The sequence below is a fragment of the Pagrus major genome, chromosome 20 (genome assembly GCF_040436345.1).
Source record: "Pagrus major chromosome 20, Pma_NU_1.0".
Lineage (NCBI taxonomy): Eukaryota > Metazoa > Chordata > Actinopteri > Spariformes > Sparidae > Pagrus > Pagrus major.
Genome location: NC_133234.1, coordinates 20,561,254 through 20,588,770, shown reverse-complemented (window position 1 = coordinate 20,588,770; position 27,517 = coordinate 20,561,254). Strand labels below are relative to the sequence as shown.

The 27,517-nt window shown below is 38.5% G+C and overlaps 3 protein-coding genes across 5 annotated transcripts; all 3 read left to right on the top strand.

Moving 5' to 3' along the window:
- Nucleotides 1–2,270: 2,270 nt before the first annotated feature.
- Nucleotides 2,271–7,695, top strand: mxra7 (matrix-remodelling associated 7). Of its 3 annotated transcripts, XM_073489424.1 has the most exons (5): nt 2,271–2,681; nt 4,431–4,511; nt 4,611–4,644; nt 4,748–4,853; nt 7,151–7,695. In XM_073489424.1, the coding sequence occupies exons 1-5, from the start codon at nt 2,421–2,423 to the stop codon at nt 7,263–7,265; spliced, it is 597 nt and encodes a 198-aa protein (XP_073345525.1). In that variant the 5' UTR covers nt 2,271–2,420; the 3' UTR covers nt 7,266–7,695. The 3 variants fall into 3 exon arrangements, with proteins under 3 accessions (XP_073345525.1, XP_073345524.1, XP_073345526.1); XM_073489423.1 differs by having other exon boundaries at nt 2,273–2,681; nt 4,431–4,644; XM_073489425.1 differs by lacking the exon at nt 4,431–4,511 and having other exon boundaries at nt 2,274–2,681.
- Nucleotides 7,696–7,943: 248 nt separating this feature from the next.
- On the top strand, nt 7,944–13,267 carry LOC141015210 (alpha-N-acetylgalactosaminide alpha-2,6-sialyltransferase 1-like). Its single transcript, XM_073489164.1, has 9 exons — nt 7,944–7,951; nt 8,101–8,371; nt 8,498–8,660; nt 9,220–9,382; nt 10,596–10,734; nt 10,823–10,926; nt 12,161–12,244; nt 12,417–12,516; nt 13,061–13,267. Exons 1-9 carry the CDS (start codon nt 7,944–7,946, stop codon nt 13,265–13,267), a joined length of 1,239 nt encoding a protein of 412 aa, XP_073345265.1.
- A 4,536-nt stretch (nt 13,268–17,803) lies between these two features.
- Nucleotides 17,804–26,658, top strand: LOC141015373 (alpha-N-acetylgalactosaminide alpha-2,6-sialyltransferase 1-like). Its single transcript, XM_073489422.1, has 8 exons — nt 17,804–18,068; nt 18,271–18,433; nt 19,029–19,191; nt 23,385–23,523; nt 23,612–23,715; nt 24,513–24,596; nt 24,772–24,871; nt 25,412–26,658. The coding sequence occupies exons 1-8, from the start codon at nt 17,868–17,870 to the stop codon at nt 25,616–25,618; spliced, it is 1,161 nt and encodes a 386-aa protein (XP_073345523.1). The 5' UTR covers nt 17,804–17,867; the 3' UTR covers nt 25,619–26,658.
- Nucleotides 26,659–27,517: the final 859 nt, after the last annotated feature.

Genomic DNA, 27,517 nt, shown 5'->3' with positions numbered 1-27,517 from the left:
TGGACTAATAAAATGTGTTTGCGTGAAAAATTATTAAAATCGGTGTCAGTTAATTTGTCGATTAATTACCCGATCATTTCAGCTGTACTTGCACGTGGTCATGTTTTGGGTGCAAAAATCTTAGTTTGTAAAGTTACTTAAGCTGTCATGATTGATATGCAGTAAATACTTCCCTCTGAAATGTAGTGGAGTCGAAGCAGAAAGTGGTATTAAGACTCATGTAAGTAACAGAGTATCGGCAAAATGTACTTAAAAGTATGAAAAGTACTCATTCTGCAGTAGGGGTGCAGTGGGACTTGTTTTACTAGATTAACAGACTGGGTTAATATTATTCCTGTAGGTGTTAGTGTGTGCTCATTTCAACTACTTTATTTACTGTTTATTTAGTTTAAAAAGGAGAATTTCATCCATCAGTTTAAGAGAAAAAATCAAAATCACCAGATATGGAGGTACAAGGTTTTAACTGCGCAGAAAAAGTATGAAAAATTGAAATCTAAAAAGTAACTTGCAACTAAGGCTGCTAAGGATGGAATGTAATTAAATACATCTACTCAAGTACTTTACATAAGTGCAGTTTTGAGGCCCTTGTACTTTGAGTATTTCCGTTTTCAGTTACTTTATACTTCTATTCCACTACATTGTAGAGGCAAATTAAGTACTTTATACTCCCCTTTAAACAATTCCCCATATACTTCAGTTGTGCTGTGAAGCTCCAGAAATGTTTTATGGACTACAAAACTTCACCTGACTTAACATCAGCATGAGGGTGAGGAGATAATGACTGAATTTTCTTTTTTGGGTGAACTGTTCCTTTAAGATTTTTCTTTATTCGTCTTTCTTGCTCTTGGCTGTTTATTGCCCACATTATCACAGAAACAGAAATGTTTATTTTTTCTATAAGTGAATAAACAAGTTGTTCTCAGAGGAAAATAAGGTCCCGAGAACATTGTTTGAAGACAGAAAGGTGGCAGGGTCCGCCACATATAAACAAAGTGAAACAGTATGAGATTGTGTTGTCCTTTAAGGTCAGCTTGTTGAAAATGACGGGAGTTTGTTCAGGCACAAAAATCAGTCAATGAAGATCTTTCTCTTCTGGTTAAAATGTATTTTTCCCCAGACCTTCACAGTGCAGCTTTAACACATTTCAGATGCATGTGTGAATGTTTTGCCTTGATAATACACCATGTACATTTAGCAAAATTCTGATTTTAGTCAACAAATCGCTGATCGAAGAATCTGACCGAGACAGATTTGAATAAGAGCTGAAAAAATAAGTGGATGGACAAAAAATGGTGAAGCAAAAATGCTAAAAAAAAATCACAGGTTTCAGCCTCCTCTCTGGTTCCAAATGTGAATTTTTGCAGGTTTTTAATCATCTCCTCTGATAATACAATGAATATTTTTCTGTTTCAGACTGTTGGTCAGACAAAACAAACAATTTGAAGTTGTGACATTGGGATCTAGGGGCATTTCATTATTTCCCACAGTTTAAATAACTGAGTAATTAAATAATCAAGAAAATAAGTTAATGATTAATCGATGAATAAAAAAGAGGGTCCCCAAATAAGGTCCCCAGAACACTGTTTGAAGCTATAAAGCTGGCAGGGTCCGCCACATAAACAAAGTGAAACAGTATGAGATTGTTTTGTCCTTTAAGGTCAGTTGTTTATTTTGTACGGAAGCCCTAAAGGGCCATGCATTCATACATTTTATTTCCTCCGTTTTCCCGCGATAACGAGTTAATTTCATTTGTTTTCTCGAGTTATCTCGAAATAACAGCTGCCGTTTTCTCGAGATCTCGAGATAACAAAACTTTGTTTTCCTGAGATAACGATATAATTAATTCGAGATCTTGAATTAATTATATCGTTATCTCAGGAAAACAAAGTTTCGTTATCTCGAGAAAACAAATGAAATTAACTCGTGAATGCATGGCCCTTTAGGGCTTCCGTAATTTAGTTAGTTTAGGTGAAAGAAGATAAAACTACATAGTGCTCTTTTAAAACCCCTCCTGCAGGTTTTCAGGCTGACCGGAAGGGGGCGCCCTCAGGTGAGGACAACTTCCCCTGTGAAATCCTGCTTGACTTTCTCGCCCTGCAGCTGCGGGACACGGGTCCTGTCACAAACCATCTTAATCTCGGAGGCGGCCAACACTCCTCTGATGGGATTAACGGGAAAAGTGAGGAGCCGAGCACGTTGCAGGAGGCCGTGTCCGCCACACCTGACGTGTCCGGCGGTGTCAGGGAGAGGGGGGGGGCGGGGTCGGAGGATGTGACGTCAGCGCTCGGAGACGGTCCATATCCCGTAAGTGCTGCTCGTTAACGCTGATGTTTAGCGAGGATTATTACCAGCAGCGGGGATGGACAGCGTGTGAGTGAATGCAGGTGAAGACGCAGTGAAGACAAGAGGAGACACCGGCCATGGAGCTGACATTTATTTTCTCAGCTGCTATTTTCACGCTGCTCGCCATCGTGGTCGCCACCTCGCTCCTGAACGGATCCTCATCCTCATCCTCGGCGGACTTCAGCAGCGCGCGGCGGTACTTCGGTTCGGGTTCGGAGCAGCCGAAGCAGAACGGCCATGTACCCGACAACAAGAAGAAGCAGGAGGCGCCGGACGACTGGTGCGACCTCAGCGGCAGCTCACACGATCACTGGGATGTGGTGAAATCTGTGCAATCAGTAAGTCAGTTTGTTTACACACACAGGGGGGCTGAGTGTGTGTTTGTTTTACTGTTTGACCACGTAAATCTGTCTTAATCTGTGTTTACTGGCTCTACACGTCCAGTCAGAGGGGGAAGAGGCATCTAATCCTTAAGGAGAAGCTGCAGGGCTGTAATGGAGGAGGAAAAAAACTGCAGAGGAATCATGAAAATGTGTGTTATAATGGTGTCACTCTCATATAATCCAATATCTGAATGTGCAAACTGATAGTATGACACATTTAGTGGAGGAAAATCAAGTGAAATATCTCAAAATTGAACCTAAGCAGGAGTGGAGGACATGTTTACAGGAAGTAACAGCAGCAATTCAACAATAAAATACTCAAGTCCTGCATATAAAAGTATAAATCAAAAGTGAAAGTGCTCTAACCCTATCAGGCTGCTTTTTATTATTACTATTTTATTACTTATACTTGACATGTAAGCAGAATTTTAATGTAGCTGGACCAGATGAAGCTAATTTCATCATATGTTTTGTACGCATGTTAATTAATAAGCTGATCAACAGGAAATTAGCAACCAAGACTTTTGATAGAAGTTGGGTTTTTTTTTTTAAGCCAAAATGTGCAATGGTCGCACATTTTTGGACTGTTTTGGATGCAACAAATCAAGACATCTGAAGACGTCTCACTGGGCTCTTGGAATCTAGGATGGACATTTTTCCCTATCAGCTGATCAATCAATGATATAGATAATAACTGGTAACTGTTGCTGTCAAACAAAAAGTACAACCTTTACCTGTTGGATAAGGGTTGTGGAGCAGAAGTGTCAACTAGCATATAATGGAGCTACTCGAGTGAAGTACCTCAGAGATCGACGTCCCACTCGGCTGTGTTGGCGTGCACAAAAATAACTGAGAGCGGAGAGGAGGAATTAAACATCTTTACTCTGTTGTGACTTTATGCCTCAGTTGGTCTCAATAGATAGAAAGCAGCAACACTCTTATTTTGAAAAGGGTGCTTTGTATGAGCAGCCTCTATTCCACTCTGGCAGCTGTCATCATGACCCTCCTTGACCTGTTTTTAGCGTCTTAAGCGCCGGTTGAGGATGCACGTAGAGGGTCTTTAAATTGAACAAAACAAGGCAATGACAGAGAGGTCAAATCAGCACCCAAGGGAGCAAAGTGTGAAAAGATAACCTCGGCCTTCTTACAGCACAGCTGCGCCAAGTGTAGGCCAGATCAGCATCCAGGAGAGGTGAGAAACACAGGTAACACGAGGAGTTAAGCGATTATCTAATACAAGCCTCTCTACGAGGACGTACACACATATTTCAGACTTTTTGGGGTAAACCTGTATAAAAATGATGGTCGGAGGCTCCAGACTAACTTTTTACACTGGTTGCACTGGTGCGCATTCATTCAGGTGCACTCAATAGTAGCCTACATTTAAATTTAATTTCTTAACACATTATGTAAATGGTTGTAAACAGGAATAAAGGTGCAGGTAAATGTTTTTCTTAATTTAAATCACAGCAAACGCAACAAGAAATTGAGAGAACCTCATTTGTCACAGTGTTTTTATGTGTATTACTGTGGAAAAAAAGTCTGTATTTGTTCAATTTTTTGTTGTTTTGCTTGTTAAAAAATATTTAATTAATTTTCAAATCCGACCTGCTAAATATCAGGCGTACTGGTGCAACCACTGGAAATGTTTAGTCGCACTGATGGTCTAATGTGTCGTCACCTGACCGCTTAACTCTCTGACAGGAGGAGGCACAGCCCCACGCTGACTCCGAAGAACAGGAAACATCAGGGGAGCGCTCCTCCTCCACATCCATGAGCTTAGAGGTAGACTCGTCGTCCGATGCCTCCTCGGTGCGGAGCCGTAGGTCATTCATCGGGCTCTCTGATAAGGAGCTCCTAAAGTGTGCTTTCTCTCACCCCCAGACCGAAGGAGCCACAGAGAGCCCAGACATCAACGGTGAGCACTTTTGAGAGAGTTGTGAGTTAAACTTCTGAAATATATACACTGCATGTTATTGGTTCGTGTGGATTTCTAATCAGCGTTTGTTCTGTTTCATCAGATAAACTGGAGCCAAATGACGACTGCCTGAAGTACCTGCCTGGAAAGGCGCGATCCCACCACTTGGAGATGATGATGTCCACAGAGGAGCTGGAGGAGGAGCAGAGGTCAGTGAAAACTACAAATATGGCGGGCACTTTCTGATAACACACACTTTAGAATAAGCCGATAATAGCACGAATTAAGTGATGAGACCCTAATGCCTCAGCAGTCCTGATCAATTAAAGACCTAGTTTAAAAGACATGCAAAGTATTAGCCTGGAGGAGGATTTTCAACAACCTGGCAACCCAAAACCTGCTCTTATTAACAGACCCTAACAAATGATGTGTTGAACATTGATGACAGCTTCATAAAACAGGGCTCCAGACTGACTTTTTACACTGGTGGCACCTTATATTTTCATGTACATGCGCCCTATAACACATTTTAATTTACTTTCTTAACAAATAATGTAAGTGATTGTAAACATGAATGTATTCAAAGGTAACTGTCTACACACCTAGTTGGTGTTATAAATATTTTCATAGTCTAAATTTTTTTTAATCGGACCTGTTGAATATCAGGCGCACCGGTGCGACCAATGAAAATGTTCAGTCGTACAACAAATGTACTCATGGTTACTGTGCTCCCTGATCTACTCGATACCCCCCTCCGTTCTCCCAAGACAGAACAATAATGTTTCCTTTGACAAAGCTTCCCTGAAAATCCGATGTGTCTATTTAATCAAACAAAATTAAGTGAAGATCTCAGTGTTCCCACGTAGCTTCTCTGCCCTCTGACCTGTTCTTCCTCCCTCTAATCTCTCCTACGCTGGCTTCACGTGTGTTTTTGTGCTGTTGGCGTTTCACTCAGAGCCTTTCTCCACGTTTAGCTGCTGTATCATCCGTTCTCTTCAGGCTAGACTGAGTAAGGCCAGATTGAGTCTCTGCCAGGCATTAGCTGCAGGATGAATGACAAAAATAGGATACGCAGAACAGAAACGTGCTCTTATCATTGCAGGATACTGTCCGACTTTAACTGTCTGTGTAAGTTATTTTCACCCGTAAACGGGGTCACTTTTTGGCCATTGCACGAAAACTGTACGCTTTTTATCCACAAGTGGCCATGAAGCGACCAATGTAAACTGTGCAGTGTTGCTTACCTGATACCCACCCCCTGCTGCAACCATTATTCCACATTAGATGTGTGATTCTCAGGTGTCGCAGCAGGTGTTGATTGTCGTCACCTCTGACTGAAGAGTGTTAGTTAATCCTCTGAGGACTCTCCTCTGTCCTGCCACAAGGAGGAGTCGGTGTACTGCACCAGTGGGACCTGAGCTGATGAGGCAGGCACCTCCAAAGCTATTCAGTCAGTCAGGAATCAATGGGTGAAGGGAGAGTTGGAGGTTTATGCTTTCATGAGAGAAATATATCTTTAATTGTTGCAACTGATGTCAGGTAGATAGACAGTTGGGATTTTATCAGAGCAGCACTGGTAATGGATCCTCGTATTTAATGTGGCGGTGGGTGGACCAATAATCAACAAAGCACTTTCACTTCCTGGATGTGTGGCCCATATTTATCAGGAGTTCCTGCTGGGTGTGGAATTGTGTGCTGTTCTTCACAGGTGTGAATTATTAACTTTTACGTGTCAGAGGATGTTTACACTTGACGTTAACATCTGACTTTGGTTATCCAATCACAAGTGGACATCTCATGATCAGATCTCACTTCTCTGCTCTATATGCAAATAAACACTCACAGCGCTTGGACAAACGAGCACAAAGGTTTTCACACTAATAAAGAACTTAATGTAAAACATTTGCCGAATTTACAAGAAGGCCCAAAAAATGAAGAGTTTGTCATAGACAGTGTTTCATTGTTTTTGACTCAAGTTGTTAACTCACACAGCAGCTCTGATAATGTCGGTTTTCTGCGTTTGAGCTGCAGTTTTGTGGAGAAACTATCTTCGGCCTCTCTCCTAGTCTTCTGCTGCTCCTGTCTGGGTCACTCTTCCTCCGAGCCTCTTCGCTGCAGGAGTGTCTCTAGGTTCGTTAGCCTGTCTTAGAGTTAAGACCCGTGGCAGTGCTGTCCTCCCTCGTCACACCCCCCGTTGATGCCCTGGTTGTCCCGCTGTACAACCAGAGGGAGGGAAGGATTGCTACCGGTTGCTGGCGGCTGACTTGTTTTGTAATTGTACAAAGTCCAATCATTCATTGCCAAAGACAGTTCATGGCTACTTTTTGGACGTGCTTAAGTCATGGCCGGCTCCTTTTATTTTACTGTAGAAGGAAAAGCACATCAGACATCAGATTTATTCATTAAAGGGCATCGTTTAAATCACCTTTGTCTTGTCCCTAGTTGGGGACCAACAGTTTTTTTGTTCTTTCACTCCTCAACGTTTCTTTGACGTCTGTCTTCCCAGGGTGCAACGCGAGCAGCTGTCCGCCATCTTCCAGCTGCTGAAAGACAACAAGGAGACGTTCGGGGACGTGTCGGAGGGAGACATGGAGGAGCAGCTCCGACTCTACTCCATCTGAGACTCCTCTCTGACTCGTCGTCTTGCCATCCAGCCTCCTATCGCGCTCTTTACCCTGAGCGCTACTGAAGGACTTTAATAAACTCGTTCACAGTGTTCCACACAGCTGTACAGTCCACTCGACAACCATTCTTTTTAATATGAATTACTTTGTTTGTTGTTTTGTGTTGTTTTGTTGCCGTCCCGTCTACATGAAGACCAAAGAAGCTGGACTTTTTCCAGCACAGATATTCTAGCTACAAAAAAGGACTAAAAGGGATTACATTAGTTTTATATAATAATAAAAGAAGAAAATGTTCATTTATTATGTAACTTTTTTAAAAATTCAACATTGTTATCATTGAATCTGTAACAGGGACAAATCCTGTAAAGCTTCCTCTGCAAAATTTCTCCACAGTTGTGTAATAAAACAATAACGCACCATTGTTAAAGGTGTGTGTGTGTGTGTGTGTGTGTGTGTGTGTTTCACTGTGTACCGTATCAGTCAAATGTAACAGCCCTGCCCATTCACTCTTTATGACAAGTATCTCAGGTGGCTTTTCAACCAGGGCACAAACTGCAGACACTCTGTTTTAATGAACAGCTAACACCTCCAGTTCTTGGGGATGTTGCTCCAAACCTCCAGGATTTTTTCTTTGCTGCTTCTGATCTCAGTTGCCACTTTATTTTTAGTTTTATCATGGGGACGTTGGTCAAAAAACATCAGGTAAGTTGTGTTTATTCCAGGGAAATGTCAACATTTTTAATCAGTTGCTGATTCTGTTGATTTTTTTGTGTATCAGCACAATTCATTAGTGTTGTATCTGTTGCTTTTTTGTCAAATTTTTCCATCTCAGCTGGACCACTTTCTCGAGAAAAGTCACACACAGAGGTGAGGACAGTTTGTTTGACAGTGATAACAAGTTTGGGAATATAAATGGAAACTCAACACCAGCTTCATCTGTGTTTACAACAACACAAAAAGCAAAAAATGATGAAACGACAGCGTCCACGCACACCGCCGTGGGTGAGACTCCCATGCCCATTCTTTCCAGAGAATCCTTCAAAAAGCTTCCTCGGTGGGACTTTGAGGATGTTTATAACCGGGACGCTCCACCCAGACACACTGTAAGCATGTTATGACAAGATTGGACTGAGTCAAAATAACTGTTAACTTAGTGGGAGTAAGTATATGTGGTTGGTGTCAGCACAGCCACATATTCAGTTGTGTGTTGTTTAACCCTATGTTCTCAGACGTGTGCCCAGTCTGTGCAAAACTCTGAGGATGAGAGCTTCAGGAAGGCTTTTCTTCCCAACATTCGGCTGTTTCTGCACAAAGACGACATAAACATGAGCGAGTGGAACCGACTTTCACACTTTAACAACCCTTTTGGATTCATGGGATACAAGTATGACGGTAGGTGTTGGTCTGCGTCTGTGAGACAGACACCAAGTGAGTCAAGACTGTATTTCATAATCACTGTGGTTGCTGTGTAAAATGTTATGGAAGTCAGTTCCTGCCATGCAAAGAAAAACAATATGATGAAAACTATACTTGAAGAAGAATTCAGAGGTAAAAGTCATAGTTATGAGATAAAACATAATTATGAGATAAAAAGTCAAAATCATGAGATGGAAGGCCACTAACTTCATGGCTAATTGAGCTAATTAGCTAAAGTCAAAGATAGCAAAGAGCACAATGATATATTTTTAGTGCTGCCTTTGAATTCAGGCCATGTCTTACAAAAAGCACCTTTAAAATGTGAACAAGAACGATGAACCCACAGAGATCACCCACTTGAATATCTGCAGTTTCCCTTGGTTTTACAGAGCATCTGCCATCTTTCAGCTCCCTGTTTTGGTTTTATGAATATGAAGAATATTGATTTTTATAGCTGCTTTAAGTATAACAGTTTTGCAAACAAATATTTTTGTTATAAACTATTTTGCATCTGTTTTGTTCTGTTGGTCTGCAGATGTGATGGGGTCAGTGAAGTTGATCCCAAAGCCAAAGGAGCCCCTGCTCGATACAAAGCCAGGCGGTGATGGGTGTGTGCGCTGTGCTGTGGTGGGCACTGCAGGGATCCTCAATGGCTCTAAAATGGGGAAAGAAATCGATGCTCACGATTACGTTTTTAGGTGAGAATGAAGGCGGGGACAAGCCTGTGGACGTGTCTTTTATCCTGTTGTAATGTTTGATATCATTGTAGTCTACTGTTAGCTTAACTTTTCAGTGTATTTAAAAATATTTACTTTATTAGTCAATGTACTCTACACAGTCCACTGACACTTTCTGTGTTCTCAGGAGCCTTTCATATCAGGTGAACCATCAAATTTTGCAAGAGAGTGCAACGTTTGTGCACAGATGCTTCCTTGTCATAACATATTGACCAAAGCTACAGCACCTCCTCAATGTCACTCACATGCTTCATCATCTGAAACTGTTCAAAGAAGTTACCGTATCCCTAATTTATAAAGCATATAAAAGAAACTAATACTGTCGGTCTATTCACTCTGATGTCGATCAACCAATAGGTGAAACGTCATGACAGTAGAAATGCATAAAGAAACATACAAAACTAAATAAATACATATTTTTTTATTATATTTTGCTGCATTTGATTTGGGTTTTTTTTGTTGGCAGCTCAGGTCCTCCACAGATACGGATGCATTGCACTGATAATTACAACCAATAATGGGTTTTAAACTACAAATGGTATAATGTGGTGTGGAAGGAGCAAATGAAGGGAAATCCCTTTTTCTCAAATGGATATCTTCGGGGGGTTCTTTACAGTGTGTTTTGTCACCTTTGGTGGCAGATAAATTAACCTCACAACACGAGTATAAGGAGGTGCAGAAAGAGTCTGTAACCATAACTGTAAAAAAGAAAAGTGCACAAGTGAAAAGGCAACCTGATGAACTCATAAACAAAAGATTCACAAGGCCGAATTTTCCTGCATAATTCACACAATATTATCAGAGCTGCAGCCGCGTCTTGCACAAACACCTTACTTAATCCGCCTTTAACTGTCTGGCGCTGCATACTGTGATCAAATGATTCGGTGAAGCGAACAGTAAACAAAGGTTGACTGATGTTCATGCTGCAGAGGATTTTTAACCAGCCTGGAGCTATGTATCCACTTCCACACACCTCAATAACACAATATCTTTTAACAACACTCAATACATATGTGCTTGTATAACCTGCCTTTTGACCTCAGTCAGAGTCCTCAATCATAAACTTGATTCAGATCCTTTGTATCATATCAGTTAGTTTTTAAGTAAATGATTATTCAACCACGTGTCGATTTTACGGAGGCCGTTCCCACATTTGGATGTGTCTGTGTGGCAGGATGAACGGTGCAGTCATCAAAGGTCACGAGGAGGACGTAGGAAACAGGACGTCGGTGTACGTCCACACGGCCCACGCCATCACTAGGTCGTTGAGTGTGCTCAGGAAGTACGGATACACATCTGTCCCTAATGACGAGGTACTGAAACTCAGCTGGCAATAATAATGTCATGTTTAAACCCCACACATACAAACTCCACTCATCTGTCAACCTCTTGTGCCTGCAGGGTATAAAATACGTGATGATTCCTGAGGGGATGAGGGATTTCTATTGGCTCGAGGGTCTTTTCAAAGGAGATAAAGTCTCAGCTGGACAGTATCACAACATGCAGTGAATATCTCTCTATGTATATATTATTATTATTATTATTATTAGAGGGTGAAATGCACAGAAACACTTATACAGAATGTCCAGTGCTGGAAAGAACTGGATTGTCCTGGCAATGTGTCACCAGGTCACCACGTTTATGGAAATTGTCTAATATATTCATTTTCAGTCCAATCATTTTACTTATTAATAACTTTATTAACAGGAGAAGACAAGCAGGCATCAGTTTGTACATTTTCTGGAGGTTAAAGGTCACATTGAGCATTAACAAGATACACTGTCCGCTCCTTTGTAGCTCACTTACAAAATCCCATTCAAAAATCAGGCAATTTAAACTCATCCTGTGTGTTTTGTGAAACACTACAACTGAAACAAGTTGGATAACCTTGTTCCTTGTCCACTCATCACCTTCTTAAAGGATAAGTTCACACAAAAATACAGATTCAGTCATCAGCTACTCACCCCCATGCTGATGGAAAGTCTGGTGAAGTTGTAGTCCACAAAACATTTCTGGAGCTTCACAGCAAAACTGTGTTGCAGCATTCTTCTAACAACTGAAGTAGATGGAGACTTGTTTTAAAATGTAGAGAAAAAAAATGAAAAAGAAGATAAAGTGGCTCCATACAGCTCATCAGGCGTTATCCATGTCCCCTAAGGCCCCGAAATCCCAAATTGATTGAAAAAGACGTTTTTTATCCCCTTCATTAAGACATAATCACGTCTGATGCTTAACCCTGAATTGAGGATGTAAATAAAATCTCTTCGAAACTTCACCCATATATTTATTTTTGGGTGAACTTAACATTTTACACTTTACACATGTGTTTGAACTGATTAATAAAACATATGTATGTAGTAGAATGTCAGTTTTTTAGCATAGAAAAGAAGGAAATAGCTATGTACAATTTACTTTTAAAAGAAGGCAATTAAAGTATAAAAATGTAGTTTTGTTCTCTAACAGTGGCACACTTAAAACTCAATAAAATGGATCATTAACTGTCATCTTCAGACTAAACTGTGTATTTAAGTGCCGACATCCACCCACATGCTAACAGCTGCCAACAATAACAGCAGCAGACAGAGTCCTGAGTCATCCCAACCAAATTGTAACTTCAATGGCAAACTTTATCCTTATTTTGCCTCAAGGTGCAGCACAGACAAGAAGTAACAAAGCCCACTTTTCATCACAACATTCTTTCATAATCATTATACTGACTCACTATTTTTAACCCTCCAGGCCGAGGACGTACTATGGCGGGCAGTACCATGAGAGCCGCTTCTATGTTCTGACCCAGGATTTCCTCAGATACGTACGGAACAGGTCATCGTCTTTTAATTTTTTTACTTATTATGACTTATAATAATAATAATGATAATTACTTTATTAATAAAGCTGTGTTAGTTTAATTTAATCACTTTGGAGTCTGTAGTTTGTCTCGTCACATAGGTAAAATACTTTTAATGTATGTTTCTCATTGTTTGACATCGTTCAGGTTCTTAATGTCTGCTAATCTGAACAAGCCATACTGGTCAATAGTCAGACCGACCAACGGGGCGTTCACTCTCTTCCTGGCTCTGCACACCTGTGACATTGTAAGTTAATATGACTCGTCAACATGTCATCTACAGGTATCCAAATCTGGAGCTTGCAGGCGATTAGCTTAGCTTAGCATGAAAACTGGAAACAAGGGAAAACAGCTGCCTACCAACACCTCTAAACCTCACTAATTAACATAGTCTGCCTTGTTTGTGTAAGTGTTTTACTGGGGGTTATGAGTGGGACTATTTCTTGGCCGGGTGCAGTGATTTTTTCAATTAGTTCTTAACGCCACACATTGTCGTCTTTAGATTTCAGTGTCTGAGATGTAATGTGTTAATTAGTGAGCTTTATGTGCCGGTTGGAAGATTTTGTTCCCTTTAGACCGAGCCATGCTAACTGTTTCCCCCCGTTTCCAGTCTTTATGCTAAGCTAGGCTAATCACCTGCTGGCTATAGCTTCCAATTTTTCAGACAGACATGAGAGTGGTATCGATCTTCTCATCTAACTCTCGGGAAGACATTTATTACATATGTTTATTTCTCAAAATGTTGAACTTTTATTCAAACCCGTTCTCTGTCTTTGTCTTTCTTACTGCAGGTGTCCGTGTATGGATTCATGACTGAGACCTACGAGAAATACTCTAACTACTATTTTGAGAAGACTAAAACAAGTGTTATTTTCTATGCCAACCACGACTATATCCTAGAGAAGAATCTGTGGGCAAAACTACACAACAGCAAAACAATTCGGCTTTATCAAAGAGCAGACTCAGAAACAGGGACAGAAGAGCCGAAGCCGAACTGATACACTGAGAATGGGAGTATCAAGGTCAAGAATCTAGGTCATTTTATTATATGAGAATATATATGTTTAGTGTTTACCTTTTTTGGAAAATCAAATAAGGGAGGTTTCTTTATTATCAACGAATATCAAACCCATGTTACTGACAGTTTACATGACAGTTTGTGATAATAACTTATTAAAGGAAAAGTGTGTGTCTGAGTCTCTTAATAAGGTGTTTTTTAACCTTAGTAAGCCATTTTATAATGTATTCTACCCTTGTTGATGTAAACAGGAAGTAACACCTCATCGCACAGTTCAGTTTAACAGCATCACAAACAACTACAGCCTCCAAAGTGGACAGAAAGATGAATTAATACCTCTTTTATAACTGTTTCAGCAAAGAGCTTTTAGCAATTTGCTCATTTTAATTGCCTTTCTCCTGCACACAGATCTCATGATGACTTGAAGTTATGAGTAAAAATATGGTTACATGAATAGTGGTATGTGGAAGTGTGTAATAATATATTCCTCTATGTACATTGGTGTATTGCACATTCTGGGGATAATGCAAATATAAATATACATCATGTACTGTACTGTACTGTATGGCTGCTTGTTTCCTATTATTGTTTTTCTATTCTGTGGTGTTTGTTTTTCAATAAATTCATCTTTATAATTCTTTCTTTGTCTTATAATTCTTTGTTGTTTGTTGGTTTTTGGATGACCTTTCTCCATACTACTGGAGGGATTGCTAGAAACTTTTGCCCACCCCAAGTTGACTCAACAACTTGGTGAGCACATTGGTGTGCTGATACTGTCTGTGTCAAAAAGGCCCAAACCAAAAAGTGTGATTGTTTAGAACAAATAACCATGTGTTAAATTAAATTAAATGCTTTACCAGAAATCTCAAATCTACTGCTAAGAACCACCTCTAGTTTCTACAGTTTGCTACCACTCAGCTTGACAAATACTTTTTCTACAACCTGTGTTTGATAAATAATAAAGTATAGTGTTTGTAAAAGGTATTCAAAGAATAAATTATTGACATTTGATGACACATTCGCTGTGATATTCTCTCCGTTTAATGACGATGACTACGATAATCGTCATTAAATTGATCATTACTATATTTTGGTGGATATCTTTCAGTGCATTTACCACCATAAAAATGAAACCCAATATTATTAACTGGATTCTGGACTTCAGCATCAGCAACACAGTGAGAAACTTAGAAATGTGGATTTTTAAAAGATTTCCCTGAAAGTTATTTAATTAAACAGCACCATCTGCTGACTTCTTAGAGCTACTACAATAACTTTATTATTATGTCATTATAATGATTGTTTAACACAGGAGCGAATACAAATAGCCAGTCAAAGCTCCTCTAAAGCTTTAAAGTTACTGAAAAGCAGAATATGTTGCCTTTAGACAGAGCTTGCTAGCTGTTTGCTCCTGCTCTCAGTCTTTATGCTAAGCTAAGTCAGCGCTAAATTGGTGCTATAAAAACAGACTGTCTCTGTTTTTAATATCTGAAAGTATAGAGTCACAATTTTTGGTGATCTGAAAGAAATGGGGGAACATTTTTGGCAATACATCTTGAAATAAAGTCTGTGATACGATAAACATGAAATTACGGGGTCCCGGAAGGGTCACAATTCCTGTTGAGGTGACAGAATCCAGCAGGGTCACAGAACAGGGTGCAACACCTGTGGACAAAACGGCCCCTGCCGAGACATTAGCCCGCGGCTACGAGCTCTTAGGGGCCAAGAAAATAAATTAGAAATGATTGATTAAATATCCAAAGCGCGAATTTTAAACCACTCAGTCGAAAGTGGTGTTTTTAAATTAAGTAATTTTATGTTTGTGTGCTGTCATCATACAGATGTGTGATTCTCAGGTGTCACAGCAGGTGTTGATTGTCGTCACCTCTGACTGAAGAGTGTTAGTTAATCCTCTGAGGACTCTCCTCTGTCCTGCCACAAGGAGGAGTCGGTGTACTGCACCAGTGGTACCTGAGCTGATGAGGCAGTGACCTCCAGAACTATTCAGTCAGTCAGGAATGGAGTGGGTGAAGGGAGAGTTTGGAGGTTTATACTTTCATGAGAGAAATATATCTTTAATTGTTGCAACTGATGTCAGGTAGATAGACAGTTGGGATTTTATCAGAACAGCAATGATAGAAGGATCAGTTTTCCTCGTATTTAATGTGGCGGTGAGTGGACCAATAATCAACAAAGCTATTTAAAAAAAAGGATCTTTAACTTCCTGGATGTGTGGCCCATGTTTATGAGGAGTTCCTGCTGGGTGTGGAATTGTGTGCTGTTCTGCACAGGTATGAATTATTAACTTTTATGTGTCAGAGGATGTTTACACCTGACTTTAACGTCTGACTTTGGTTATCCAATCACAAGTGAACATCTCATGATCTGATCTCACTTCCCTGCTATACAAATAAACACTGGACAAAAGAGCACAAAGGTTTTCAGACTAATGACATGGCTGCCAACTCTCACCCTTTGGCCGTGTGACACACGGTTGAGTGTGTGTGAAAACAGGCAAAACCATGTGTCACACGGCGAAAGCGTGAGAGTTGGCAGCTATTTAATAAAGAACTTAATGTAAAAAACTTGCCGAATTTACAAGAAGGCCCAAAAAATAAGAGTTTGTCATAGACAGTGTTTCATAAAGTTCATGAAGTTTCTCTGAACTCGACAACTCACAAAATTTTGAGATTTTTAAAGGTAGTCTGGGGACAGTGTCTGTTGGCAACAAAGAAGCAGCCTATACCCAGTGAGCAAAAAGTGGTCTAGATCACGTCTTTTAGACATCATCCAGATCATAGCCTGGCCATGTCAATAGTCAGGCCATAATCGAGACGTCCACTGACATCCAGAATTAGTTGAGAATAGACGTTCATACTGGCTATGATCTGGACGTCCACTGACAGCCAGAATTAGTCGATAAATGATATATAAACATCTCTACAATGTCCAGAAAAGACGTATAAAAAACTTTCATTCTGGCTCCCCAGAGGACGTCTTTTAGACATCTTGGATGTCCATAAATGATGTCTAAAAGATGTGATCTAGACCACTTTTTGCTCACTGGGTAGTCGTTATTGGTTACTGAATTTTCTAAATCTGACATGTTTACGGTCAAAAACATCATTTAGCACCATCATTTACAAAACTGAAACTGTGTGTTCAAATAGCTGCTAAATATTGCATAGCTGCCAACTCTCTTTCACCGTGTGACACACGACTGAGTGCATGAGAGTTGGCAGCTATGTTTTGGCAGGTAAGGTGCAGCTTTAGACACAGAAGTAATGGTCAGACTGGTATACCAATCCAGGAACAAACTGACACATTTTACAAGAAAAGAAACATCTTAATGTATTGCATTTAATGCTGAATTTACAAGAAGACCCAAATAATTAAGAATTTGTCAGAGACACCGTTTCACAAAGTTTATAAAGTTTCTCCAAACCCCAAAACTCACAAAATTGGGGATTTTCTAAAGGGAGTCTGGAGACTTTCTCTGTGGGCATCGAAGAAGTAGCCTATATTGGTTACCCTTTCCTGTATTTGAAAAATTTGACATGGCTACCATCAATAAAGTGTTGCCTTCTTTGATAAATGATGTATGAATGTTGCAGTATCTCTCATTGTCATTGTACCGTTCTGCTTGAACAGCAGAAGATGCAATCATACTCCTCAGACCTATTCCGCCTGTGATTGGTTGGCTTTGTTTGTTGAATTCTCTATACATGACTCAAGTTGTTAACTCACACAGCAGCTCTGATAATGTCGGTTTTCCTTGTTTGAGCTGCGGTTTTGTGGAGAAACTATCTTTGGCCTCTCTCCCAGTCTTCTGCTGCTCCTGTCTGGGTCGGGGGGCAACCCCCATTGTTTTGTTGCCGTCCCGTCTACATGAAGACCAAAGAAGCTGGACTTTTTTTTTTTTCCAGCACAGATATTCTAGCTACAAAAAAAGGACTAAAAGGGATTACATTAGTTTTATATTATAATAAAAGAAGAAAATGTTTATTTATTATGTAACTTTTTTAAAAATTCAACATTGTTATCATTGAATCTGTAACAGGGACAAATCATGTAAAGCTTCCTCTGCAAAATTCTCCACAGTGATGCGCTATTGTTATGGGTGTGTGTGTGTGTGTGTTTCATTGTGTACCATATCAGTCAAATGTAACAGCCCTGCCCATTCACTCTTTATGACAAGTATCTCAGGTGGCTTTTCAACCAGGGCACAAACTGCAGACACTCTGTTTTAATGAACAGCTAACACCACCAGTTCTTGGGGATGTTGCTCCAAACCTCCAGGATTTTTTTTTTGCTGCTTCTGATCTCAGTTGCCACTTTATTTTTAGTTTTATTATGGGAACATTGGTCAAAAAACATCAGGTAAGTTGTGTTTATTCCAGGGAAATGTCAACATTTTTAATCAGTTGCTGATTCTGTTGATTTTTTTGTGTATCAGCACAATTCATTAGTGTTGCATCTGTTGCTTTTTTGTCGAATTTTTCCATCTCAGCTGGACCACTTTCTCGAGAAAAGTCACACACAGAGCTGAGGACAGTTTGCTTGACAGTAATATCAAGTTTATGAATATAAATGGAAACTCAACACCAGCTTCATCTGTGTTTACAACAACACAAAAAGCAAAAAATGATGAAACGACAGCGTCCACGCACGCCGCCGTGGGTGAGACTCCCATGCCCGTTCTTTCCAGAGAATCCTTCAAAAAGCTTCCTCAGTGGGACTTTGAGGATGTTTATAACCGGGACGCTCCACCTAGACACACTGTAAGCATGTTATGACAAGATTGGACTGAGTCAAAATAACTGTGTTCATTTAAAAGTTTCATTCAGTTTCATTTAAAAGACCTTATTCTATAAGGTACATATCTGAAAGGAGCCTTCATCAAATCAGTGTTTTTAGCCAGATGAACATGATGGAAAACACATTTTCTATAAAACTATGTCATATTTTGTCCCACGTTCTCAGACATGTGCTCAGTCTGTGCAAAACTCTGAGGATGAGAGCTTCAGGAAGGCTTTCCTTCCCAACATTCGGCTGTTTCTGCACAAAGACGACATAAACATGAGCGAGTGGAACCGACTTTCACACTTTAACAACCCTTTTGGATTCATGGGATACAAGTATGACGGTAGGTGTTGGTCTGCATCTGTGTGAGACAGACACCAAGTGAGTCAAGACTGTATTTCATGTTTTCATGCAAAGAAAAACAATATGGTGAAAACTATGCTTGAAGAAGAATTATGAATTAAAAGTCATAATTATGAGATGAAAAGTCAAAACCATGTGATGGAAGGCCACTAGCTCTCAAGTCAAAGATAGCAAAGAGCATAATGATATATTTTACCTTTGAATTCTGGCCATGTCTGAGAAAAAACACCTTCAAAATGTGAAAGAGAGTGATGAACCCACAGAGAACTCCTCAATGCTCTCATCAGTGTTGTTTCCAGATGCAGCAGGCAGCTTTGCCAGTGAAAATGCTCTAAAAACTCACTTGAACTACTACCAAAGAGCAGCAGACACAGTTACTGACGGGCTGACACAAGCATAACTTGAACTGTCTGCTGACACAATATGAGTGACAAAGGTTAATGTTATGCTCACCAATGTATATTAGGACTTGATATGTTGTTATTATAAGAATACAAAACCCTTGCAAACAAATATTTTTGTTATAAACTATTTTGCATCTTGTGTTTTGCACATTTTGTTCTGTTGGTCTGCAGATGTGATGGGGTCAGTGAAGTTGATCCCAAAGCCAAAGGAGCCCCTGCTCGATACAAAGCCAGGCGGTGATGGGTGTGTGCGCTGTGCTGTGGTGGGCACTGCAGGGATCCTCAATGGCTCTAAAATGGGGAAAGAAATCGATGCTCACGATTACATTTTTAGGTGAGAATGAAGGCGGGGACAGGCCTGTGGATGTGTCTTTTATCATGTTGCACTGATTGATATTATTGTCATCTGCTGTTTTCTTAACTTTTCTTTGTAGTAAAAAATATTTACTTTATCAGTCAGTGTACTGAACACAGTCCTCGAGTGTTCTCACGAGCCTTTCATATCAGGTGAACCACAGGCTTCATCGTCTGAAACTGTTCAAAGGACTCGCTGGTATCTTTAATTTATAAAGCATATAAAATAAATGAATGTCGTTGCTCTATTCACTCTGATGACGATCCACCAATAGGGGAAATGTTAACCTGTTGACAGCAGAAATGCATAAAGAAACTAGAAAAAAGAAAAAAAAACTAATAAATACATAAAAAACTAAGTCTGGGAAAATAAAAAGGGTAAATAATACATAATTAACTTCATAATTGATACTGATACTTTCTGTTTTGTCTTCATATCAGATGAACCAAAATATTTTGAACGTTGGAAACAAGATAGTTCAGATTCTTTCTTATCTTTTCTAATAAAAGAAATGAATGTCGTTGCTCTATTCACTCCGATGACGATCCACCAATAGGGGAAATGTTAACCTGTTGACAGCAGAAATGCATAAAGAAACAAAAAAAAGACTAATAAATACATAAAAAACTAAGTTTGGGAAATAAAAAGGCTAAATAATACATAATTAAATTCATACATTTGCTCACGATTACGTTTTTAGGTGAGTAAGAAGGCGAGAACAAGTCTGTCGACGTGTCTTTTATCATGTTGTACTGTTTGATATCATTGTCAGTGCTAGTCAGTGTACTCTACACAGTCCACTGATACTTTCTGTTTTGCCCTTATATCAGGTGAATCAAAACATTTTAAATGTTGGAAACAATGAAGTGCAGATTCTTTCTTATAAAAACATGTTGACCAAAGCTACAGCAGCTCCTCAATGTCACGTACAGGCTTCATTGTCTAAAACTGGTCAAAGGACTCGCCCTATTTTTAATTCATAAAGCATATAAAATAAATGAATGTCGTTGCTCTATTCACTCCGATGAGGATCCACCAATAGGGGAAATGTTAACCTGTTGACAGCAGAAATGCATAAAGAAACTAGAAAAAAGAAAAAAAAAACTAATAAATACATAAAAAAAACTAAGTTTGGGAAAATAAAAAGGGTAAATAATACATAATTAACTTCATAATTGATACTGATACTTTCTGTTTTGTCTTCATATCAGATGAACCAAAACATTTTGAATGTTGGAAACAAGATAGTTCAGATTATTTCTTATCTGTTCTAATAAAAGAAATGAATGTCGTTGCTCTATTCACTCCGATGACGATCCACCAATAGGGGAAATGTTAACCTGTTGACAGCAGAAATGCATAAAGAAACAAAAAAAAGACCAAAGAATACATAAAAAACTAAGTTTGGGAAATAAAAAGGCTAAATAATACATAATTAAATTCATACATTTGCTCACGATTACGTTTTTAGGTGAGTAAGAAGGCGAGAACAAGTCTGTCGACGTGTCTTTTATCATGTTGTACTGTTTGATATCATTGTCAGTGCTAGTCAGTGTACTCTACACAGTCCACTGATACTTTCTGTTTTGCCCTTATATCAGGTAAACCAAAACATTTTAAATGTTGGAAACAAGGAAGTGCAGATTCTTTCTTATAAAAACATGTTGACCAAAGCTACAGCAGCTCCTCAATGTCACGTACAGGCTTCATTGTCTAAAACTGGTCAAAGGACTCGCCCTATTTTTAATTCATAAAGCATATAAAATAAATGAATGTCGTTGCTCTATTCACTCCGATGAGGATCCACCAATAGGGGAAATGTTAACCTGTTGACAGCAGAAATGCATAAAGAAACTAGAAAAAAGAAAAAAAAAACTAATAAATACATAAAAAAAACTAAGTTTGGGAAAATAAAAAGGGTAAATAATACATAATTAACTTCATAATTGATACTGATACTTTCTGTTTTGTCTTCATATCAGATGAACCAAAACATTTTGAATGTTGGAAACAAGATAGTGCAGATTATTTCTTATCTGTTCTAATAAAATAAATGAATGTCGTTGCTCTATTCACTCCGATGACGATCCACCAATAGGGGAAATGTTAACCTGTTGACAGCAGAAATGCATAAAGAAACTAGAAAAAAGAAAAAAAACAAATAAATACATAAAAAACTAAGTTTGAGAAAATAAAAAGGGTAAATAATACATAATTAACTTCATACATTTGCTCACGATTACGTTTTTAGGTGAGTAAGAAGGCGAGAACAAGTCTGTCGATGTGTCTTTTATCATGTTGTACTGTTTGATATCATTGTCAGTACTGATCAGTGTATTCTACACGGTCCACTGATACTTTGTTTTGTCTTTATATCAGGTGAACCAAAACATTTTGAACGTTGGAAACAAGATAGTGCAGATTCTTTCTTATCTTTTCTAATAAAAGAAATGAATGTCGTTGCTCTATTCACTCCGATGACGATCCACCAATAGGGGAAATGTTAACCTGTTGACAGCAGAAATGCATAAAGAAACAAAAAAAAGACTAATAAATACATAAAAAACTAAGTTTGGGAAAATAAAAAGGGTAAATAATACATAATCAAATTCATACATTTGTAAATGAATGAATTAATGAATAAAATTGAAAATTAAATGAGAAAGTTGATAAATAAAATATTAAAAATAAATTAAAATTAAAATTAGAACTACAGTATAAATACATTTAAAAAATACTTCAGCTGTAAATAAATACATATGCATATTTTAAAACGAATTATACATTTATGTCACATTTGATTAATTAATCACTACCTACTTTTTTTTTTTTTTAATATATTTTTGGTGCATTTCATTCCGTTTTTTTTGTTGGCAGCTCAGGTCCTCCATAGCTACGGACACATTGCACTGATAATAACAACCAATCGTGGGTTTTAAACTGTCTCCTTTTTTGGCAGATAAATTAACCTCAAAACACGAGTATAAGGAGGCGGAGAAAGAGTCTGTAACCATAACTGTAAGAAAGAAAAAAGTGCACGAGTGAAAAGGCAACCTGATGAACTCATAAACAAACTTCATAAATGGTTTATAAAGCATTTTGTTGTGTGTTAACAGTCAATCAACTGTTAACTAAGTTCAGTAAAGTATCAGTAGCTATCCATATTTTAACACAATATATTTTAACAACACTCAACACTCTTTTTGTTGAGACTATTCCACGGACAGAACTGTGCAGCTCGAGTCGCCGTAATCCCACTGCCTCCTGATCTTCACCCATCATCTCCACCTCCTCACCAGTCATTGGATTCATCCTCATCATCTTCATTCCCCATTCCCATAACTCACCAGATTCCCCCTGCTCCATCCTTTTCCATCTTCGTGGACAGTTTTCCCTACTAGGAACTCCATTGCACTCAGATTCATGAAAGGGTTTAACTCATTTAAAGACTGATTCAATATTGGAACGCACTTTTTTTATTTTATTGAGAGACTATTTCATTCTGAAACTTTTGGTTATTTTGTTGTTTGGTTGAATCACAGTATTTCATAACTGTGTGTGAAGTACACTGGGTTTGAACCATATAGCCTAGCTAAATTTGTTGCATTATTGAATGAATGAATTAGCCGTATTAGGTTTTTTTCTGAAAAAAATGATTTATAAATGAGCCAAAAATAATTATTTTGTATCATTTTAATTTGGAATTGGCTACAGTTGTTGGTTTTTTGTTTCAAGCCCAATGGGTGTATAATTTCAATGACTCCTGTAACAGAATGGAGTGTGTGTTGCCATAACTGGACGAACATATATAAAGTTATTGTTCTACTGACAGGAAATAAGAACAAATAATACACTACAGTTAAACATAAAAGTATTCGGTTGTTGGTGTGAGTTATTATTAAGGGAGGGATTAAGATATGTCATTTTGTACATCACTGTTTTATCGTGTGCCAGTCTCCTCTTAGATCCACCCTTTAAACTTGGCTACCTGTGCCAAGTGGGTTACATATGCACGTAAACTTAACACTGCAGACAACCTCAGTCAGAGTCCTCAATCATAAACGTGATTCAGATCATATATCATATCAGTTATTTCAGTAAGTTCATGATTATTCAACCACGTGTCGATTTCACGGAGGCCGTTCCCACATTTGGATGTGTCTGTGCGGCAGGATGAACGGTGCAGTCCTCAAAGCTCACGAGGAGGACGTAGGAAACAGAACGTCGGTGTACGTCCACACGGCCCACGCCATCACTTCGTCGCTGAGTCTGCTCAAGAAGCACGGACACACATCTGTCCCTAATGATGAGGTACTGAAACTCAGCTGGCAATAATAATGTCATGTTTAAACCCCACACATACAAACTCCACTCATCTGTCAACCTCTTGTGCCTGCAGGGTATAAAATACGTGATGATTCCTGAGGGGATGAGGGATTTCTATTGGCTCGAGGGTCTTTTCAAAGGAGATAAAGTCTCAGGTGGACCATATCGCAACATGAGGTGAATATCTCTCTATGTACATACATATATATATATATACATATATATATATATATATTATTAGAGGGTAAAATGCCCAGAAACACTTATACAGAATGTCCGGTGCTGGAAAGAATTGGATTGTGTCACCAGGTCGCCATGTTTATGGAAACTGTCTAATATATTCATTTTCAGTCCAATCATTTTACTTTTTAATAACTTTATTAATAGGAGAAGACAAGCAGGCATCAGTCTGTAAAAACATATGGTGGTTAAGATACACTGTCCGCTCCTTTGAGGCTCAATCACAAAATCCCATTCAAAAATCAGGCAATTTAAACTCAGACTGTGTGTGGAAGTTGGATAAAGTTGTTCTTTCTCCACTCTTCAACTTCTTAAAGGATAAGTTCACTCAAAAATACAAATTCAGTCATCCACAAAACATTTCTGGAGCTTCACAGCAAAACTGTGTTGCAGCATTCTTCTAACAACTGAAGTAGATGGAGACTTGTTTTAAAATGTAGGGGGAAAAAAACAGAAAAAGAAGATAAAGTGGCTCCATACAGCTCATCAAGCGTTATCCATGTCCCCTGAAGCCCCCAAATTGATTGGTAAAGATGTTTTTTACCCCCTTCATTAAGACTTAATCACGTCTGAAGCTTAACCACGCATGAGTCATCCCAACCTAATTGTAACTTCAATGGCAAACTTTTTCCTCATTTTGCCTCAAGGTGCAGCACAGACAAGAAGTAACAAAGCCCACTTTTCATCACAACACTCTTTCATAATCATTTGTCTCACTATTTTTAACCCTCCAGGCCGAGGACGTACTATGGCGGGCAGTACGATGAGAGCCGCTTCTTTATTCTGACCCAGGATTTCCTCAGATACGTACGGAACAGGTCATCGTCTTTTAATTGTTTTACTTATTGAGACTTATAATAATAACAACAATGATAATTACTTTATTAATAAAGCTGTGTTAGTTTAATTTAATCACTTTGGAGTCTGCAGTTTGTCTCGTCACATAGGTAAATTACTTTTAATGTATGTTTCTCATTGTTTGACATCGTTCAGGTTCTTAATGTCTGCTAATCTGAACAAGCCATACTGGTCAATAGTCAGACCGACCAACGGGGCGTTCACTCTCTTCCTGGCTCTGCACACCTGTGACATTGTAAGTTAATATGACTTGTCAACATGTTATCTACAGGTATCCAAATCTGGAGCTTGCAGGCGATTAGCTTAGCTTAGCACGAAAACTGGAAACAAGGGGAAACAGCTGCCTACCAACACCTCTAAACCTCACTAATTAACATAGTCTGCCTTGTTTGTGTAAGTGTTTTACTGGGGGTTATGAGTGGGACTATTTCTTGGCCGGGTGCAGAGATTTTTTCAATTAGTTCTTAACACCACACATTGTCGTCTTTAGATTTCAGTGTCTGAGATGTAATGTGTTAATTAGTGAGCTTTATGTGCCGGTTGGAAGATTTTGTTCCCTTTAGACCGAGCCATGCTAACTGTTTCCCCCTGTTTCCAGTCTTTATGCTAAGCTAGGCTAATCACCTGCTGGCTATAGCTTCCAATTTTTCAGACAGACATGAGAGTGGTATCAATCTACTCATCTAACTCTCGGGAAGACATTTATCACATTTATTTCTCGAAATGTTGAACTTTTATTCAAACCCGTTCTCTGTTTTTGTCTTTCTTACTGCAGGTGTCCGCATATGGATTCATGACTGAGACCTACAAGAAATACTCTAACTACTATTTTGAGAAGACTAAAACAAGTGTTATTTTCTATGCCAACCACGACTATATCCTAGAGAAGAATCTGTGGGCAAAACTACACAACAGCAAAATAATTCGGCTTTATCAAAGAGCAGACTCAGAAACAGGGACAGAAGAGCCGAAGCCGAACTGATACACTGAGAATGGGAGTATCAAGGTCAAGAATCTAGATCATTTTATAATATGAGAATATATATGTTTAGTGTTTACCTTTTTTGGAAAACCAGATAAGGGAGGTTTCTTTATTATCAACGAATATCAAACCCATGTTACTGACAGTTTACATGACAGTTTGTGATAAGGGTCTTGATATGGTTTATATCAGTTTTTTTTATGGTTCTGGTCTGACAGGGTGCGGACAACAATATCGTAACGTTAACTTATTAAAGGAAAAGTGTGTGTCTGAGTCTCTTAATAAGGTGTTTTTTAACCTTAGTAAGCCATTTTAAAATGTATTCTACCCTTGTTGATGTAAACGGGAAGTAACGCCTCATCGCACAGTTCAGTTTAACAGCATCACAAACAACTACAGCCTCCAAAGTGAACTGAAAGATGAATTAATACCTCTTTTGTAACCGTTTCAGCAAAAAGCTTTTAGCAATTTGCTCATTTTAATTGCAGATGCAGAGTCATTCAATATTAAAGTAACAATATAAAAAAGTACCAAATAAAGAAATAAAACCACTGAATAAAAGGACGGACATGTTTAGGATAGAGCAGCTGCAGGGTTAAAAATTCACTGCAACAAAGTTACAATAGCTCATGAACCTGCAGTGACAAAAAAGCAGAATACCACAAAAAAAGAGCACTTTTTAGACGTAAATTCACACATAGCTTACTGCTAGCCAGCATTCAGAAACATCTGGTTCACCTTTCTCCTGCACACACATCTCATGATGACTTGAAGTTATGAAGTAAAAATATGGTTACATGAATAGTGGTATGTGGAAGTGTGTAATTATATATTCCTCTATGTACATTGGTGTATTGCACATTCTGGGGATAATGCAAATATAAATATATATCACGTATTGTACTGTACTGTATGGCTGCTTGTTTCCTATTATTGTTTTTCTGTTCTTTTCTGGAGTTTATTATTTATGTTTTAAAAGGGCTACAAATAGTTCCTCCTCTTTGGTGTTTGTTTTTCAATAAATTCATCTTTATAATTCTTTCTTTGTCTTATAATTCTTTGTTGTTTGTTGGTTTTTAATGACCTTTCTCCATACTACTGGAGGGATTGCTAGAAACTTTTGTCTGCCTCAAGTTGACTGAACAACTTGGTGAGCACATTGGTATGCTGATACTGTTTGTGTCAAAAAGGCCAAAACCAAAAAGTGTGATTGTTTAGAACAAATAACCATGTGTTAAATTAAATTAAATGATTTACCAGAAATCTCAAATCTACTGCTAAGAACCACCTCTAGTTTCTACAGTTTGCTACCACTCAGCTTGACAAATACTTTTTCTACAACCTGTGTTTGATAAATAATAAAGTATAGTGTTTGTAAAAGGTATTCAAAGAATAAATTATTGACATTTGATGACACATTCGCTGTGATATTCTCTCCGTTTAATGACGATGACTACGATAATCATCATTAAATTGATCATTACTATATTTTGATGGATATCTTTCAGTGCATTTACCACCATAAAAATGAAACCCAATATTATTAACTGGATTCTGGACTTCTGGATCAACAACACAGTGAGAAACTTAGAAATGTGGATTTTTAAAAGATTTCCCTGAAAGTTATTTAATTAAACAGCACCATCTGCTGACTTCTTAGAGCTACTACAATAACTTTATTATTATGTCATTATAATGATTGTTTAACACAGGAGCGAATACAAATAGCCAGTCAAAGCTCCTCTAAAGCTTTAAAGTTACTGAAAAGCAGAATTTATTGCCTTTAGACAGAGTTTGCTAGCTGTTTGCTCCTGCTCTCAGTCTTTATGCTAAGCTAAGTCAGCGCTAAATTGGTGCTATAAAAACAGAGTGAAAGTATCTGAAAGTATATGTTTGGTT

What these genes read in the sequence shown, in the direction of transcription:
- LOC141015210 (XM_073489164.1), top strand. An exon ending in ACGCTCCACCCAGACACACT is followed by an intron (nt 8,372 to 8,497) that starts GTAAGCATGTTA and finishes CTATGTTCTCAG; the next exon opens with ACGTGTGCCCAGTCTGTGCA. An exon ending in CATCTGTCCCTAATGACGAG is followed by an intron (nt 10,735 to 10,822) that starts GTACTGAAACTC and finishes TTGTGCCTGCAG; the next exon opens with GGTATAAAATACGTGATGAT.
- mxra7 (XM_073489423.1), top strand. Translation starts at nt 2,421, where the DNA reads ATGGAGCTGACATTTATTTTCTCAGCTGCTATTTTCACGCTGCTCGCC. An exon ending in TGGTGAAATCTGTGCAATCA is followed by an intron (nt 2,682 to 4,430) that starts GTAAGTCAGTTT and finishes ACTCTCTGACAG; the next exon opens with GAGGAGGCACAGCCCCACGC. An exon ending in GAGCTGGAGGAGGAGCAGAG is followed by an intron (nt 4,854 to 7,150) that starts GTCAGTGAAAAC and finishes CTGTCTTCCCAG; the next exon opens with GGTGCAACGCGAGCAGCTGT.
- LOC141015373 (XM_073489422.1), top strand. Translation starts at nt 17,868, where the DNA reads ATGAATATAAATGGAAACTCAACACCAGCTTCATCTGTGTTTACAACA. An exon ending in ACGCTCCACCTAGACACACT is followed by an intron (nt 18,069 to 18,270) that starts GTAAGCATGTTA and finishes CCACGTTCTCAG; the next exon opens with ACATGTGCTCAGTCTGTGCA. An exon ending in CTCTGCACACCTGTGACATT is followed by an intron (nt 24,872 to 25,411) that starts GTAAGTTAATAT and finishes TTCTTACTGCAG; the next exon opens with GTGTCCGCATATGGATTCAT.